The following is a 17,009-nucleotide window of genomic DNA, read 5'->3' on the forward strand; positions in this document are numbered from 1 at the left end:
TGCTTGGCTGGTGTTGGCAGACATGGCTTGGGAGGTGATTTCAAAATATGTTGCTTGGTTTTTCACAGCCCTTGGCTAGAGCTGTAGAAGTGAAGCCCAAAGGATGTTCCTGGGTCCAGCAGTGCCTCAGTTTCCTGGCAGAGGGGACTGAACTCTCACTTGCCATATGGCCGGGGAGGGGGGGCTTCATTTTCTGTCATGGGTGATGAAGTCATTTGCGCAGCTTAATGATGCACTAAGGGATTAGGAGGGAGGGGGATTTGTTTGACAAAAGCAGGCCTCAGATGTGTTGCAAAAATTAATAATGTATTCAAGCCTTTATTAGATTAAAAGCAAGAGCCAGGGAATCAGTTTATCCGTATTAATCCTTTGAAAAATGGTTTAAAAGAAGCTTTAATCAGAGGAACGGGTACCCAGATGCCTCCATCCCTCCCCGGTGGCATGTAGAAAGTGGTTTTCTTCTTCATAAAAATGTGCAATGGAAAAAAAAGGGGGAGAGATTCTCTATTCATCTGCAATGATTTATCTCTCAGTTATAGCCACAGCCCCCTAGATAAATAGAATAGAATGAATATCTAGTATAAATTAGATGATAGATAGATGATAGATAGATAGATAGATAGATAGATAGATAGATAGATAGATAGATAGAGTAGATAAGGTAGATAGACAGACAGACAATATATTTTATACCTATAAAATTGTGTGTGGGTGTGGGTGTGTGTGTGTGTGTGTGTGTGTGTGTGTGTGTGTGTGAATTTATCCATATATGAAATTAATGGTCAGTCCCAAAACATCCATTTCTAAAACCTTTTGGCTGCCCTTTTTCCTTTAATGCACTTAGAAAAATGATGGGTAGTTGTGAGCAGGTTCTAAAATTATTAGGTCAGCATAGGTATCTTAGTTACAAGGTAAAGTACCGAGGGAATTTTGTTATTGTGCATTGTACCCTAAGTAAATATTAGGGGATAAATGTAGCTCAAGATTGAACCTATGGAGTCCTTGCTGATCTCTGAACTAGATTGTTTGACTGCAAATTTTTCATAACCCAACTAGGGTAGACATAACATCATCAGTGTGAGTGAATGTGGGGTTTGCTCCCTGATTATAAACAATAGTTTGCCCTGCCAATTTTGGTGGGGGTGGTTGTTTTCCTTCTTGGTAATTCCTTAATCACACTTATGGCACTACTAATATTACCAGTCAGGTATTGAAACATCTTCAAGCAAACAACCAAGCTCAGAAAGCAACAGAGATGTAACAAATGCTACTGGATATAATGCTGATACACCCATTTATGGCAATGTCTATTCCATTTTAGAGTCATGGCTGCTTCTTCCCTATTTTGGGGACCCCTGATAAGAACGGTAGCTGTTCTTATTGTTACAGCATCATCCGACACTTTATTATGGACTTGTAGTCCATCTAAATCAAGGCATATGAATTCTGATAAAAATGGGAGGTCTGACATCAGGGAAGGAAGGGTGTATAGTGCTTTAAGGAATATAAATAGGATTAGTAATAATGAGAAAGTCCAATAAATAAATATTTTTAAATTTTCCATCTGTCAATTACAAAAAGCCACACTGCTTGGATGTGTACTTATACTCTGCTAATACATTATAATACCCTAGGTTTTGGGGAAGAACACAGTGCTTATAAAGGCCAATATCAGCTGAAGAATTGGCTGGGATTTCACATTTTTGTGAATAGTAATAATGCAGAAGCCATTATTCTATAATATAGTGACTTTAGTCTTTTTTGTTGTTTATTCTCCTAACATCTTGTTAGATAGATCACAACTGTTTCCAGTTTGATAAAAATTAATTGGAACTTGCTGATCACACATGAAAATAAGTACCCTGTTTGGATTTTATTCTGTTGATCTGTTGCTCCCTTTCTATAAGCAGGGGTACCAGAAGGTCAGGCTGGGCAGGGCACTTTCTCAAGCTTGAGCAGGCTAACATGAAATATTGGGTGTTATATCCTGTATATTTACTTAAAGGTAAAGCCTCTGAGATCAACACCCAGTATTTTCAGAACTCCATTCCATGATGGTTCTCTCTCCAAGGAAGATCTGACATGCCAGAATAAGGAAACAGCAATGGCATTCAGAACGGAAGCCTCTTTTTATTTCATAAAACCTTTTAAAGCTATTGCTTTCAAGTAAGTTATCTCAACAAAAAGACTTAGTTGGGTAACTCTGGCACATGAAAAAGGTTGAGTTGACATAACAGAGAGAGATGGATACTATAAGCATGGTTTAGACCCATGATGGCGAACCTACGTCACAAGTACCACAGGTGGCATGCAGCACCCTCTCTCATGTGAGCCATCACCCTAGTTCATCTCCACAACGCATGCACGCATGCCTCCCGCCGGCCAGCTGGTGATCGGGTCTCTGCCATGCATGCGTGAGTGATGGGTGGCGTGCGAAGGGGGGCACATGTGAATGCATGGGGGAAGGGGCACATGTGGGGGAGCATACATGTATTGCATTTTGGGGGTTTGGGTGCATGTATTCATGTGCACGCACTTGTACTTTGGGTACTTGCTCCAGAAAAGGTTAGAACTGGTTTAGACTTTATCTAATATCTCACTTCCACCCATCTTCTGCATTTTGTTAGAGCTGCTGAGGTTTTAAGTTCAGTTTTGCTGTAATAAGACATCAGGCTAGAAACCAGGAGATAATGGGTTATAATCTCACTTTAGCAGTGGTGGGTTTCAAAAATTTTTTAGAACCTCTTCTGTAGGTGTGGCCTGCTTTGTGGAAGTGGCTTGCCGGCCATGTGACCAAGTGGGAGTGGCTTGGTAGTCATGTGACTGTGTGGGCATGGCCAACTTGTAAAATGTGGTGAAAATCACTTAACAACGCTCTTGCTTAGCAAACAAAATGTTGGCTCAGAAACTCTGGCATTTGAAGCACGCAAGTCTTAAAGCTGTCAAGTTACAAGACCCTTGCACCCCTAACCCTTTAGAAAAAAATACCCCAGGGGTGTTCAAACTTGGCAGCTTTAAGAGTTGTGGACTTCAACTCCTAGAATTCCTCCTCCAGTCATGTTGGCTTAGGAACTCTGGCATTGAAGCATGCAAGTCTTAAAGCTGTCAAGCTACAAGACCCTTGCACCCCTAACCCTTTAGGAAAAAAACCCCAGGGATGTTCAAACTTGACAGCTTTAAGACTTTAAGGTTTAGATAGAACTCTTAGAGGCGGGCGGGTTGATTGGTGAGCCAGCCAATCAGTGAGCGGCAGGCGGGGCAAGTGTGGTGCAGATGGGGGGGGAGGGTGCTGGAACCGGTTCTAAATGGCACGGAAGATTTGTGGAACTTCTTCTATAGAAGAGGTTAGAACTGGCAGGAACCCACCCCTGCACTTTAGGCACAAAGCTAGCTTGGCCCAGTCGCTCCCTCTCAGCCCTAGCAAGGAGGCAATGGCAAATTGTTTCTGAAATCAGACCAACAACACTGCAGGAGCTTCTCCAGGCAGCCACCAAGAATCAATGCTGACTCAAAGGTTGCCCTCCCATCCTGAGGTTTCAGTTCCTCCCTGTATAGGTGTCCAAACTTGGGAACTTTAAGACTTGTGGACTTCAACTCCCAGAATTCCCCAGCCAGCATGGCTGGCTGGGGGATTCTGGGAGTTGAAGTTCACAAGTCTTAAAGTTCCCAAGTTTGGACACCCCTGCTGTATAGGTAGTCATCGACTTACAACAATTCACTTACTGAGCATTCAAAGTTACAACTGCACTGAAAAAAGCTAGTTATGACCAATTTTCATACTTACGACCATTGTGGCATTCCCATGGTCATGTGATCAAAATTCAGATGTTTGACAACTGACTTATATTAACGACGGTTGTGACTTCCAGGGTCCTGTGATTCCCTTTTGCGACCTTCTGACAAGCAAAGTCAATGGGGAAGCCAGATTCACTTAACTTACTAACTTAATAACTTCAGTACTTCACTTAACAACTGTGGCAAGAAAGGCTGTTAAATGGGGAAAAACTCAATAAATGTCTCACTTAGCAACAGAATTTTTGGGCTTTATTGTGGTTGTAAATCAAGAACTACCTGTATTCAATGAATATTATTATCATTTTATATTAATTATTCTTGGTTATTCTTTTATAATAGGAAAAATACATTTTCTGTTGGAAATTGGAAATTCCACTTAATAGTTAAATTAAAAGTGTTCTTTGCTTAGGATAAGTAAATCCTTTAGTTAGCTAGGACAGGGAAATATTCTAAAGTTGAATTTAGTTAAACAAGTGCTCCATCTGCTGACCAATAATTTATGCAAGGCTCTTTAAATCTTCCCAAGATGTCGAATTTTTCTGATGCTTTCTAAATGCCACAGATGTTCTTTTTTTGTATTCTGTCCCACAACTGCATTGATTGCAGTCATACTGATAAGAATAAGCCAACACTGAATCTAATGAGGTTTAATCTTGCTTTAATGTGAGGATTGTCTTGTTGAAATCCTTGTGTGTCATTTTAAGAAAAATGAAAATGGTTGCAGAGAGACTTGTAAGTGGTTGGTGCAAAGGTTATAATTCAGAGTGAATTCCCCTCCCCCCTCTGGGTGAAAATGGTTGTAGCAGGAAAAATCTTTGTTATATGTTGAAGAACTCCCCAAACAAACAAAAAAAAAAACCTAAGAAAAGTCAATGAAAAAAAAAAAAGAAAATCAAAGGCAATAATACAATAATTATTAAAATAATTTAAAAACTTTCTTCTTCTTCTTGGAGTTGATTTAAATTTTATGTTACCCATTTTCAGCACATGGAGGTCAGTGGTGGGGAGTTTTCCTTTATGATGTTTTATAGGGATTGTATTTTCATTCTTTGGATTTGATTAGAAATTTCCTGGAGGGAAATTTAAGACACTGTTTTATCATTTTATGGCTTTTTAATTTTTTATATAGTTTTATAGTTCTTGGATTTTACCACTGTTGTAAACTGCTCGAGATTGTTTTAAATGGGAAGGGGCATATATTGTATTTTTCAGACAATAAGACACTCCGGACTATAAGATATACCTAGCTCTTGGGGAGGAAAACAAGAAAAAAAATCTACCTCTGCCTCCCAGCAATTTGCCTCCTTGCAGCAAACAGCAAACAGCTTCAGCACAGCCTGATTTAGCATGAGCAGCTGATTGGTGGTTGGATCGCCCTCCCAGAATACCAACAATCAGCTGTTCCAGGGGTTGGGGATTGCCACCACCACCACCTATCACTGCCGTGGCAGTGATCAATGGCAATCCCCGCCACCTGAAATGGGCTGAAAATAGGATACGCGGACCCCAATAATGGGGTGCGCAGAGGCAGTGATAGGTGGCAGCGGTAATCCCCACAGCCTGGAACAGCTGATCATCAGTATTCCAGGAGGCGGATCCAACCACTAATCAGTTGCTCGTGCTAAATCAGGCTGTGAACCTGACCAGGCTGTTTGCTGTTTGTTGCAAGGAGGCAAATTGCTGGAAGGCAGAGGCCAAAGGGTGGGGACTGGTGGGTGGGCGGGGCTTCAGCAACATTTGCTCTATAAGATGCACAGACATTTCCATCCACTTTTTTGGGGGGGAGTACATCTCATAGTATGAAAAATACGGTAAATCTTTTAAATAATTACAGAAATCAATATACATATCAGAAGTTTTGGTCTTGGCTCTTGAATAAAATGAAATGTGGGGGTCCAAAACCAGTTTGATCAGGATGTTTTTCTAAATCACTGAGTTGAAATCTGAACTAAAGCAGGTTTAGGTTTAGGCAGATTCTTAGGCGAAAAACTGTGAAATGGAAAAGTGAAAGAAAATGAAATGAAAGTGCTATTTTTTTAAAAAAAAACACTGAATCATGATAGCAAAACCAACAAGCAAGCATGAAGCAAATGCAAATGTCTCCCCCCCCCCAAAGTAACTGGAACAGGTAAAATAAAAATGGATATTTTAAGTATCCTTGACTGTATTTGATGTTCTCTTTATAATTATACAATTGTTTATTAAAATAAGTGCTTTGTTTGCCTGTCTGCATGCCTGTGTATGTTTTAACACTCAGACCTATTGTGATATTGATAGTTTTTTTTATGCAAAGACAGTTTCCTTGATTCTTAAGAATGTGGAATAAATGTATTAAAAATGGAATACTTGGAAACCAGCCACTCATGTATTTTGGGGAGAGTTTATTGTCCAGGAAATATGATCTATATATTAAAGTAAACATTGTATTGAGGCCAGGCTAGGGAGGAAATGCAGGAAACATTTGAGGAGGTTAAACATAGATATATGCATCTGTCACACACTCTATTGTGTATGTTTTTCCCCTTTCCTTTTTCTTTCTCTAAAGGCAGAAAGAGAGGGAGAGAGAGGGAGGGAGAGAGATTGTTTATATAGAAAGAGGCTTGCTGGGATGTATTAATAATAAGAGAGTAAAATGGAGTTCCATCCGAGTGGGGCATCCTCTATAGACCAACTGACCTTTTCCTGCACAGCTGCCTTGAATTATTTGTCTGTCTTTTTCAAACAATATCAATTCTATTTTCAGATCAGACAATTCTCTCTCCTCTCACGTATATAATGGATGCATGCAAACCATGTGCTGAAGGTGTGCCCTATGCTTAGTGATGTGTCCTTATTTCCTGCCTTAATCTTAATCATTTAAAACAAACCCACATTTTAGTCTCAAAGCAGCAATGGTGGCCAGCATCCTCTGATTAGTGTTTCCTACTGAAGGCAAATAGGGATGTGGTGGCTCAGTGGCTAAGATGCTGAGCTTGTCGAGCAGAAAGGTCGGCAGTTTGGCAGTTCGAATCCCTAGTGCCACGTAACGGAGGGAGCTCCCATTACTTGTCCCAGCTTCTGCCAACCTTGCAGTTTGAAAGCATGTAAAAATGCAAGTAGAAAAATAAGAACTTCCTTTGGTGGGAAGGTAACAGTGTTCCATGTGCCTTGGCGTTTAGTCATGCCAGCCACATGACCACAGAGACATCTTCGGACAACACTGGCTCTTCAGTTTTGAACCGGAAATGAGCACCGCCCCCCAGAATCGGGAATTATTAGCACATAAGTGCAAAGGGAACCTTTACCTTTACTGAGGGCAAAATATTTTCCTTTATTTATTACAGCAGCTAATCTTGCTGCTACTATTTATTACAACTTTTTAAATTTCTCAACTGGAAAACAAAATTGAAATAAATGGCTTCCTGTTCCAAATCAAAATGTCCACAGGGTCCCTTTAAGTCTATTTTTTTTCTAATTCACATTTTGAAGGGTATTTTCACATTCAGATTTTCATTGCCTAATAAGATTAGGTGATGACATCACCTAATACAAAGCCAGCATTAGAGATCAAGCACCAATAGATAACACTTTTCTATCAGATGACATAAATACAATGTATCTTAATTTGATATGTTCAGCTACAAATCTCAGGTGAACAATGATATGATGACTGATTAAATGCATGCTTCCAAAATATTATTATGAATTGCCATCCTTTGTATAACTGATGACTTTAAAATACTTCAGGATATTTGATCAAGGTAATGATTAGTAAATATTTTTTTCTATAGAGTACAGACAGTCTAATCTTTCAGCAGAGGCTGATGTCTAAAAGGAATGCTTTGAAAATCTTTTAGTCGCTCTGAAGATATATTTGGTGTGTATGATTTTTGGAAAGAGTTAAGAGGGTGCTGATTTGTTTGTAGGGGTCCAGAAGGCATAGCTTTGGACTGTACAGGAAATCCAACTGATAATAGGGCTTTTGTAGCAGTTGTGTATATGACTGTATTGTAAATCTAGAAAATATTACAAAACTATTGTAAGTAATCTATATGTCCCCACTGAGAGGAAATCAAACTCATCATTAGTACTGTAATTGATCTTACCACTTAAATCTTATTGCAATGGGGTTTTTAAATCATGAAGATACTTGTTTCATATACGGATGGATTTGGGATCATCAGAAAATATTAAATATTTAATATCAAATTATTCTGTAAATAACACGAATTTGAAGCTTGCATTTTTTAAAAAAATTTAAACTCTGTCTTCTTTCTCCAGAAGAACATATTTTTAATTCTATCCACAAATAAGTTGTGAAGTAAATTGGGCTGAGAAACCCACCTAGTTTCCAGAGATAAGTCTGGAACTGAATCTGGATCAGTTCCAACATCTATGTCTTACTTAGAATACAAACATAAATCAACTACAGGTAGTCCTTGACTTACAACAGTTTGCTTAGTGACCATTCAAATTTATAACAGCACTGAAAAATGTGACTTATGACACATTTTTCAAACTTAAGACTATTGCACCATCGCCACAGTCATTTGATCAAAATTCAGATGCTTGGCAATTGACTCGTATTTACGATGGTTGCAGTGACCTGGAGACAAGCGATAACCTTTTATGACCTTCCGACAGACAAATGGGGAAGCCAGATTCACTTAACAGCTATGTTACTAACTTAACAACTGCAGAAATTCACTTAACAACCGTGGCAAGGAAAATAATAAAATGGGAGCAAAATTCACTTAACAACTCTCTTGCTTAGCAACAGAAATGTTAGTCTCAATTGTGGTGATAAGTCGAGGACTACCTGCATTAGAACTTTACACAACGTAAACATGATTACTAGCATTGGGGCATAGTTCTCAATAACACCATTAATTTCTTTCAGGGTCTTTGGTGCGGCGATACTACTGACATCTACCCTCAACATGCTAATACCATCTGCTGCTCGGGTGCATTTTGGATGTGTCATCTTTGTTAGAATCTTGCAAGGTTTGGTTGAGGTATGGAACTAAACTGCACATGGTTCTATGGACAGCTTGATTTTCCAGTTCTCTTTATTATGCCCCCCAGTGTGATACATTGTTCCAACATCTTGCCTATTAAAGTGTGGGGAGAGGTTAGTGGCATAAAAAGAATGAATGAAACCCATGCCTATAGTCACTTCAGAGGAAAAGGAAGCCCAGTTGCCCTGGGCAACCGGTTCCAGAATGCCTTCAACTCGCCACTATCTTCGTCTCTTGTCTTCTGTTTGCCTTTCCTATTCAGCGTGGCATCTTCAAGTATCTTAAAGGGGCAGTTTCAAATTAAGTGTCCAAAATAGTGGTATTTTGGAGTGTGCAATGCCTCTCTATGTGGGATGTGATGGCCTACCTGAACAAGCACAAGTCAACTTACTTTGGCCACAGCCCCACTTGCTTTAGGTTGTAGCCTTACTCACATTGGAAAATAACCCCAAACATGCTTTTCCAAAGTAAAAATATCCCATAAGTTATAGAAAGAATTTAACTGGCATAAATGGTGAGATATCTGATGCATAAATGGGATGCTGCAAATACGGAATCTCTTTTAAGACTTTTTGTTTGTTTAAAATCTGGAGACAGGAGAAAAAGGGGAAATAGTAAATGATTACAAGAAAATACAGCAAAAAGCAACAAAAGGGCATTCCTACACTGGGAACCAGCAGTTAAGATGCCAATGTAATATTCAGACTAGATTATATGTCTTTTAAGATCCATGAGGGCCCAGATTGTTGGGGCAATATGCTGACTCTGTAAACCGCTTAGAGAGCACTGTGAAAGCACTGTGAAGCGGTCTATGAGTCTAAATGCTATTGCTATGCCTACTCTCTAATTCTATGGTCACATAGAATTTTGGGCTGCAAAAACCTCTACGACCACTAGATAGCAGCAAAGAGTTGGTATCTTCTGTAGCAATTTGCTGCCATGCAATGATGAAATTCATTTTTTTTTACTACCAATTCTGTGGGCGTGGCAGGGGAAGGATTACTGCAAAATCTCCATGCCCACCCCTCTCCTGGGGGAAGGCTATTGCAAAATCTCCATTACCACCCCTCTCTGGGGCCACAGAGGTGGTATTTGCCAATTTTCTGAACTACCCAAAATTTCTGCTACCGGTTCTCCAAAACCTGTCAGAACCTGATGAATTTCAGCCCTGCTGCCATGTCTAGAGGACATCTGGATTTTGCCATCAAAATATGGTAGCCAAGGCACGAGGCCTCAAGAAGAGCTGTAGTGGAAGAGCAGTACAGAAGCAAGGTGAACTCTTTATTTCTGATCACTTGTCCTCTCTGCGAAAAAGATGCAGCAGCCCACTGCACTGGAAGTGGAGGTGTCAGAGGTTCTGTTGGTTCCGCCAGCTAACATTGCCGACTGTTCTCTTCCTGTTTTTGCTCTTCTTCTTCTTTCTTCCCAGTGTGAAGACATCCACATCACTATGCATTCATAATCTAATTTTGTACATTGTGTTTGATTGACTGTCCTTATCCACGTGACTAATTAAAGAAGAAGATAAAATAAACAGTGATCAAAGTTAAACATGTTATTATAACAGTTGCAGTGGTGGTTCCGGATTCTGTCCAACCGGTACAGTTGGAACGGCCCCGGAGTTAGCCACATGCACACATGGGGCACACATTCATGCATTCTAGCGTCAAATGACGCTTTCGCAAGCCTTTGTGATGCTCTAGCTGCTCCGTGGAACGTAGCGCAGGCGCCATACGTGACATGCCCGTGCGTGGAAGCGCCAACAGCATAAAGCACCGGTAAGGAGCATGGGCAGGCAGATGGGCCCTCCGGAGCACCGTACTGGAATGGTATTCGGTGCTCCAGACAGGATCCGCTATGCCCGTAACGGGGCGTACCGCCTGCAACCCACCACTGAACTGTTGGCAGAGGAATGCATAAAATGAATGAATCAGAAGAGAAAAAACTCCCAAAGTGCATTGACTCAAGTTCCAGAAAATCACTGAAAAAGGATTAATACATTATCAGGATGTCACACATAATCAACGTTCCTCATTCTTCCATCTTTTTCAGTGTATGATCTACCTACAAATATTCTCAGATGTTATGCCTTATCGTTTCTGCACGTTGGTCCTTGAAAAACAGCTTGAAGATCTGACTCTGTCAACTAGCCTGGGACCCCAATGAGGGAGGGGATGTATTTTGAGGGTGGTTAATAGATTAGACAGACCTCACCTGCTTGCAAATTCACACTTTGCTTCCTTCTCCATCTTGGTCAACTGAATATTAACTGAATTTTACGTTTATGCTCTTTATTATTTTAAAGTTTTATTGAATGTTTTTTATTGAATGATTGTAAGGCACTTAAGAGTCACCTTGGCGAGATGGGTGGCGTAGAAGTTAAATAAAGAAATAATAAATAAACACATTCCCCCCTTTTGTTTTATCCTTTTATTTGTATGTCAGTCGAAGCAACTGTGAACCAAGTAACCTTCTTTACAGGGTGTAACCTATCCAGCTTGCCATGGAATATGGAGCAAGTGGGCTCCTCCTTTAGAAAGAAGCAGACTAGTAACCACATCTTTCTGTGGTAAGTGAAATCTCCATTATTTCACTTGTTTTGTATTCTCCTTTTTCTAACATACACTGAAATAAACTTTCTGCAGCTCATCATCAAGATTCAGACACACTAATTGGAGTACGTTTTGTTTTCACAGAGAGCAATTTAGAGTAGACTCATTCTGTTTGTGTGAACAAAAGTTAAGAACTTGAAAATTTATTCTTGAATGTTAGACATCTTATTCAGGCAAGCACATTTGGATTCATCAGTCTGAATTAAGAATTGTGCAAGAATAAGGTGTTTACTCCATTTTTGTGTATTAACTTACAGGTCTGGAGATGACATTAAGTTAAGCCATTGTAGCTGTGAGATTAAATTAAAGGATCTAAGCATAACATATAAATCACAATATTAATACATTGAAGATAGTGTGGAATGTCGCTACGATGCAGAAAGATGCAGGTTATATTCTTCCTTTAGTCATAGAGACAACTGAGTGTTTTGAGGTCATTGCTCCCAGCCCTAGATTGGGAAATGGAAAAAAATATTTACTTATCAATTTACCATGGGAAACCATGTTAGTTTATGATCTATAAGCTTCAGTCAAGAGACCTTCATTCAGCAATGGATGGGATTCAGGCTGATAACAACAATAATAATTAAAATACTACATCAGCTTTCCAGCTCGATAAATAAAGACAAGTGGATCAAAAAAAATTGTTAAGTATGCCAGGCTACTGTTTATTGGGTACAGTTTTTTTTCTGGATTTATAGGATGGTTATATGATCTAATCATCTGGTAAAATTAAAATAAGGTTGTGAGATTATTTGTAGAGGTTATTTCATCTATTTTCAACTTCCTGTACAACTTCTTAAAGAAAACTGATTAGGAAAGAATGACTTAAATAATTCATATGGTAATTTTAATCAGAAGATATTAGTGAACAGTTTTCTTAGAAATTAGAAAAATGTCTTCCAAAGGCACCCAATAGGTGTCACAAAGAAGTTCCCATCATATAATTCATGGCTTTGCATAATGATATCATAAAATATGAAATGCCACTACCCCTTACAGATGCCCAAGATGCAAATGGGAATTAAATTTCAGACTTGATGCCATTTCAACAGATGTTTATAATTTACTTGTGGTGGTTGTTGTTGTTGTTGTTATTATTATTATTATTATTATTATTGTTGTTGTTGTTGTTGTTGTCTAGGATCCTATGCAGGTGCAGTTATTGCAATGCCATTGGCTGGGATTTTAGTGCAATATACAGGATGGTCTTCTGTGTTCTACGTGTATGGTATGATCTTCTCTTCTTATCTTGCTTTAGAAAAGAAATGGGGGAAAGTTAGAACCACAAATATAAGCTAGCAGTCTTAGAGGAAGGATAAAGCATCCATTCAGGATTGTATCCAACCATGTCACTCTACCCAATAATGTTCTGAAATTCAGGGAAACATGGAAAGGTGATTTTGGTAACCCCTTGCTTATGGGTCCCATCATCCTCAATGCTGCTCTGATTTTTTCCTGGAACAAACTGGGGAGTGTGGGTGGAGGTCATGGGCTTGACAGCTCAAAGCCAGTTTTGGGATCCCAGATTATGACTCAGAATATGGCTGTGTTCTAATACTATATATAAATATAGTAGAATCAAGAGGAGAAAAGCTCTGGGGGAATTTAGACAGAAAGAACATTCAAAATGAACAAATTAGATTGCCTAGAAATACAATTCCCCAAACAGTGGAATTATTCAGAATGTCAAATTTGGCCTAAATGAGGACAGTGACTCAATCATGTTGTGCTTAATTCAATGTGAAGCAGGGCAGGTTGAATTGCCATCCACGAACCTGATCTTCGGTTAGAATAATTTTTATGGAAATGAAATTAATCATTGTAAAAGGCATAGAAAATTCTCAGTAACAAACTGTAGGGGAGCAGAAAAGACCTTTCCGTAATGTCCTTTTTCTGTTTTCTGTCAAGTGGGTTTTTAACTGAAAAATTGTGATAGTAATTGCATTTATAGAAAAAAAAAAGGTAGGTAGGACATTTCTTCTATAGTCAGTAACTATAACAAATTCGAGTTAACTCCGGATGAAGAATAATCCATCTTTGGAAGGCATAAAATGTTATATGATAACTGAACATTCCCTCCCAAATGTCTCAAATTTCATTCATGCAATATTTCCTAAGTTCTCTTGAGAGACATTTCCAGTAATTTTCCAAGTGTTTTCAGAGATGTTAGCATTTTGCAAAGTTTTGACCATTTTAAAATTAACATTGTTTTAAGAGGGGCAATTATATGAAACATGTGGATTTGAAGACGGAAACTAGAGATGAAAAAATTCTCCACAACTAATTCCCTCCATATGTAGATGATATGCCAAGGATCAGATTGATTTTTAACTGCTCTTTTCTTTTTCTCCCATGGTTTTGCCACAGTTATCATTCTTCTCCATTTCCACTCTAAGATTCAAGTGTCAGGCCAAAAGAGATAAGACCTGAAAGATAGCGCTCATCCCATTGTCCTTTAGTTTATGCATTCTCTTTCATTTTGTGCAAGGAATCCATCAAACTGGATAGGAATTTTTATTCAGCTTTTTAAGGCGGTATTGTTCAGCTGGGCTGCTATGGCTTGAACCAATTGCATTTCATGGAATCTTCTAAAAAGGCCTAAAACTATTCAGCTTATGTTGGGAAGTGATGGTGAAGAAATGAACATATGACTCATTTGCTTAACTTAACAGAAGAGGGTGGTTTTTTTGGGGTGGGTGAAGCTGTGATCAGGAAGAATTTACATCCCTGCTTTTATAGGGTTACATCAGATTTGGCAACTATACCCCATACATGATTCTAGCAGAGTAGTAGGATCACTGGGGATTGCATACTTTCTTAGTCCCTTGGGGTTTAAATACATTTGAAAAAGAATTAAACCATATTTGTAAACTTAGAGATATAATTTGGAGAGTGTCTGTTTAGATAAAAAAGGTAACTTCAAGCAGGTGATTTTTTTTAAAACCCCAATATTTGCTTCTTGTGTAGATGGTTTCCATTTCAATCCCATTTCAATTTGTCATCTTATTATGTCCCACAGGAAGTTTTGGCATTGTCTGGTATATGTTTTGGTTTTTGGTGTCATATGAGAGCCCTGCAACGCATCCTACAATTACAGATGAGGAGCGCAGATACATAGAAGAAAGTATTGGAGAGAGTGCTAATCTTCTAGGAGCAATGGAAGTAAGGATTTTACTACTGTGGGTGTTTTGTGCAGATCTCAAGAAAAACAATAAGCTGCCAGCTAAATCAGGGACTATACTAAAAATGAAGAAGGTTTCCTCTGAGCTATGTAGCACTTAATCTTGTTATAGGTTTTTAAAAATTCAATTGCTATATTAAATCTCATCTTTTGGATTCTCACTCAAGTCCTCAATTCAGGGTAAAGATCATGTAACACCAAGAATAATGTTAAAAGTTAAATAATAACATAGACAAGTTAGGAATTATGTTGCTATGTATGTAATTATATATGTATATATGTGTGTGTGTATGTATGTATGTACGTATGTATCTGTGTGTGTATATATATATATATATATGTGTGTGTGTGTGTGTGTGTGTATGTTGCATTTGTGCTGATAAATAAATAAAGGGAGACTAGTATGGATCCATTTCAAGCTATTTAGCTCTCATCAGCTAGCCATACCCTTACTGGGATTCGAACCAGGGCTGTATTGCATATTAGGCCAATGTAATTGCCACTAAGCCACAGGCTACAACACAAATATAAAAAAGGCAACATTAAAAATAAAAATATGGGTTTCTGTCTGGTTGGTTTTCTGTGATGAGCCGAATGACAGAAAGAGGGAGTAGTGAGCTCCCTCCCATATTTGGGCATACCAGGGGTTGTAACACAAATAAATACACACACACACAAATATACATACATACATACACACATACACATATACATACATACATATGCACACATATACATACCTACAAAGCCTGAAGATGGCGAGTGAGACCTCTCAATCTTACACAGGAAAAGACCCGAATACAACAAGACCAGCATATATATAGAACCCGTGGCTTAGTGGTTAAGACTCCTGCCTAAGATATACACAGCCCGGGTTCTAATCCCAGTAAGGGTATGGCTAGCTGATGAGAGCTAATTAGCTCAAAATAGATCTATCCTAGTCTCCCTTTATTTATTTATCAGTACAATTACAACACACACACACACACACACACATACATATATATATATATAATTTATCATTAATTTATCATTATTTATTCATCAGCACAAACACAACACACACACACACACATATACATATACATATACATACATACATACATAGATATATGTTGCATTTGTGCTGATAAATAAATAAAGGGAAACTAGTATAGATCTATTTCAAGCTATTTAGCTCTCATCAGCTAGCCATACCCTTACTGGGAATCGAACCAGGGCTGTATTGCATATTAGGCCGATGTAATTGCCACTAAGCCACAGGCTCTCTTCCTTATCAGCTAGGCCAGGGAAATAGGTATGTATTTGTGTTACAACCCCTGGTATGCCCAAATATGGAAAGGAGCTAACTATTCCCCCTTTCTGTCCTTCAGCTCATTACAGAGGACCATCCAGGCAGAATTTTTATTTTTAATCTTGCCTTTTTATATTTGTGTTGTATTTGTGCTGATAAATAAATAAAGGGAGACTAGTATAGATCTATTTCAAGCTATTTAGCTTTCATCAGCTAGCCATACCCTTACTGGGAATCTAACCAGGGCTCTATTGCATATTAGGCTGATGTAATTGCCACTAATAATCTTTATTATGGTCAAAGGCCAGCAAAATAAGTCAGTAGAATATGTATTCTATTTCTTTCCCTGATTTTCTTTTGTTTTTCATTGTGTTTCCCTTCATATATTTAATACATAAATGAAAAAAAAATTATATTAACAATAACACGACAGAGTGTTTGTGGTGTGTACATACATATGTGATTGCACTGAAGAATAACAATGACAAAAAATATAGCCAATAAACCATGAAATCTAGTTGTAAAGAATGGGAAGTAATTGGAACATAATTTTTCAAGATGTATTATATTGCTTGTAGTTCATGGTGCTGTAATCCCTTGGCTCTCAAAATTTTCAGTTTCTGTTTGTTTTTCACACATGCCAGTGAGAAAGCAGAAATGCGGAAGTGTGCAGAATAAGAATGCAGAATAAGCACAGCGTCTTATTTGAAGTCTCTAATATGGGCAAGAAATAATCAGCTGCTGTTTTTATTTACAGAAATTCAAGACTCCATGGAGAAAATTTTTTACTTCTATGCCTGTCTATGCAATCATTGTTGCAAACTTCTGTAGAAGTTGGACTTTTTATCTGCTTCTTATTAGTCAACCTGCTTACTTTGAAGAGGTGTTTGGATTTGAAATAAGTAAGGTAATTTATGTTGTTTTAAAAGAAACGTGAACTGGATTATTGTAAAGGTTTTTGGAGTCTCAACATAAAATATATGGACCTTCATCAGGTTTCCTATCCCACCATTAAAAAAAGATGCTTATAAGTAAAAATAAATAAGCAGGAAGCCAGTTTTCTGTGAAGCAAAGTATTATCCTTAAAGATAATCTGTATTTTTAACAGTGTTTCTGATTCTCATAGA

At 38.3% G+C, this 17,009-nt stretch overlaps 1 protein-coding gene across 1 annotated transcript in view; it reads left to right on the forward strand.

Annotated features, from left to right (window-relative positions):
* The window catches only part of SLC17A6 (solute carrier family 17 member 6), a 69,132-nt gene that overhangs the window by 41,133 nt on the left and 10,990 nt on the right, over nt 1–17,009 (forward strand). Inside the window, exons 4-8 of the mRNA XM_081938634.1 lie at nt 8,675–8,789; nt 11,274–11,361; nt 12,549–12,635; nt 14,427–14,569; nt 16,640–16,789. Of these exons, the coding sequence (XP_081794760.1) occupies nt 8,675–8,789; nt 11,274–11,361; nt 12,549–12,635; nt 14,427–14,569; nt 16,640–16,789 (583 nt within the window). The remainder of the gene's footprint in view (nt 1–8,674; nt 8,790–11,273; nt 11,362–12,548; nt 12,636–14,426; nt 14,570–16,639; nt 16,790–17,009) is intronic.

This window comes from Natrix helvetica, assembly GCF_964273705.1.
Source record: "Natrix helvetica genome assembly, chromosome: 1".
Classification (NCBI taxonomy): domain Eukaryota; kingdom Metazoa; phylum Chordata; class Lepidosauria; order Squamata; family Natricidae; genus Natrix; species Natrix helvetica.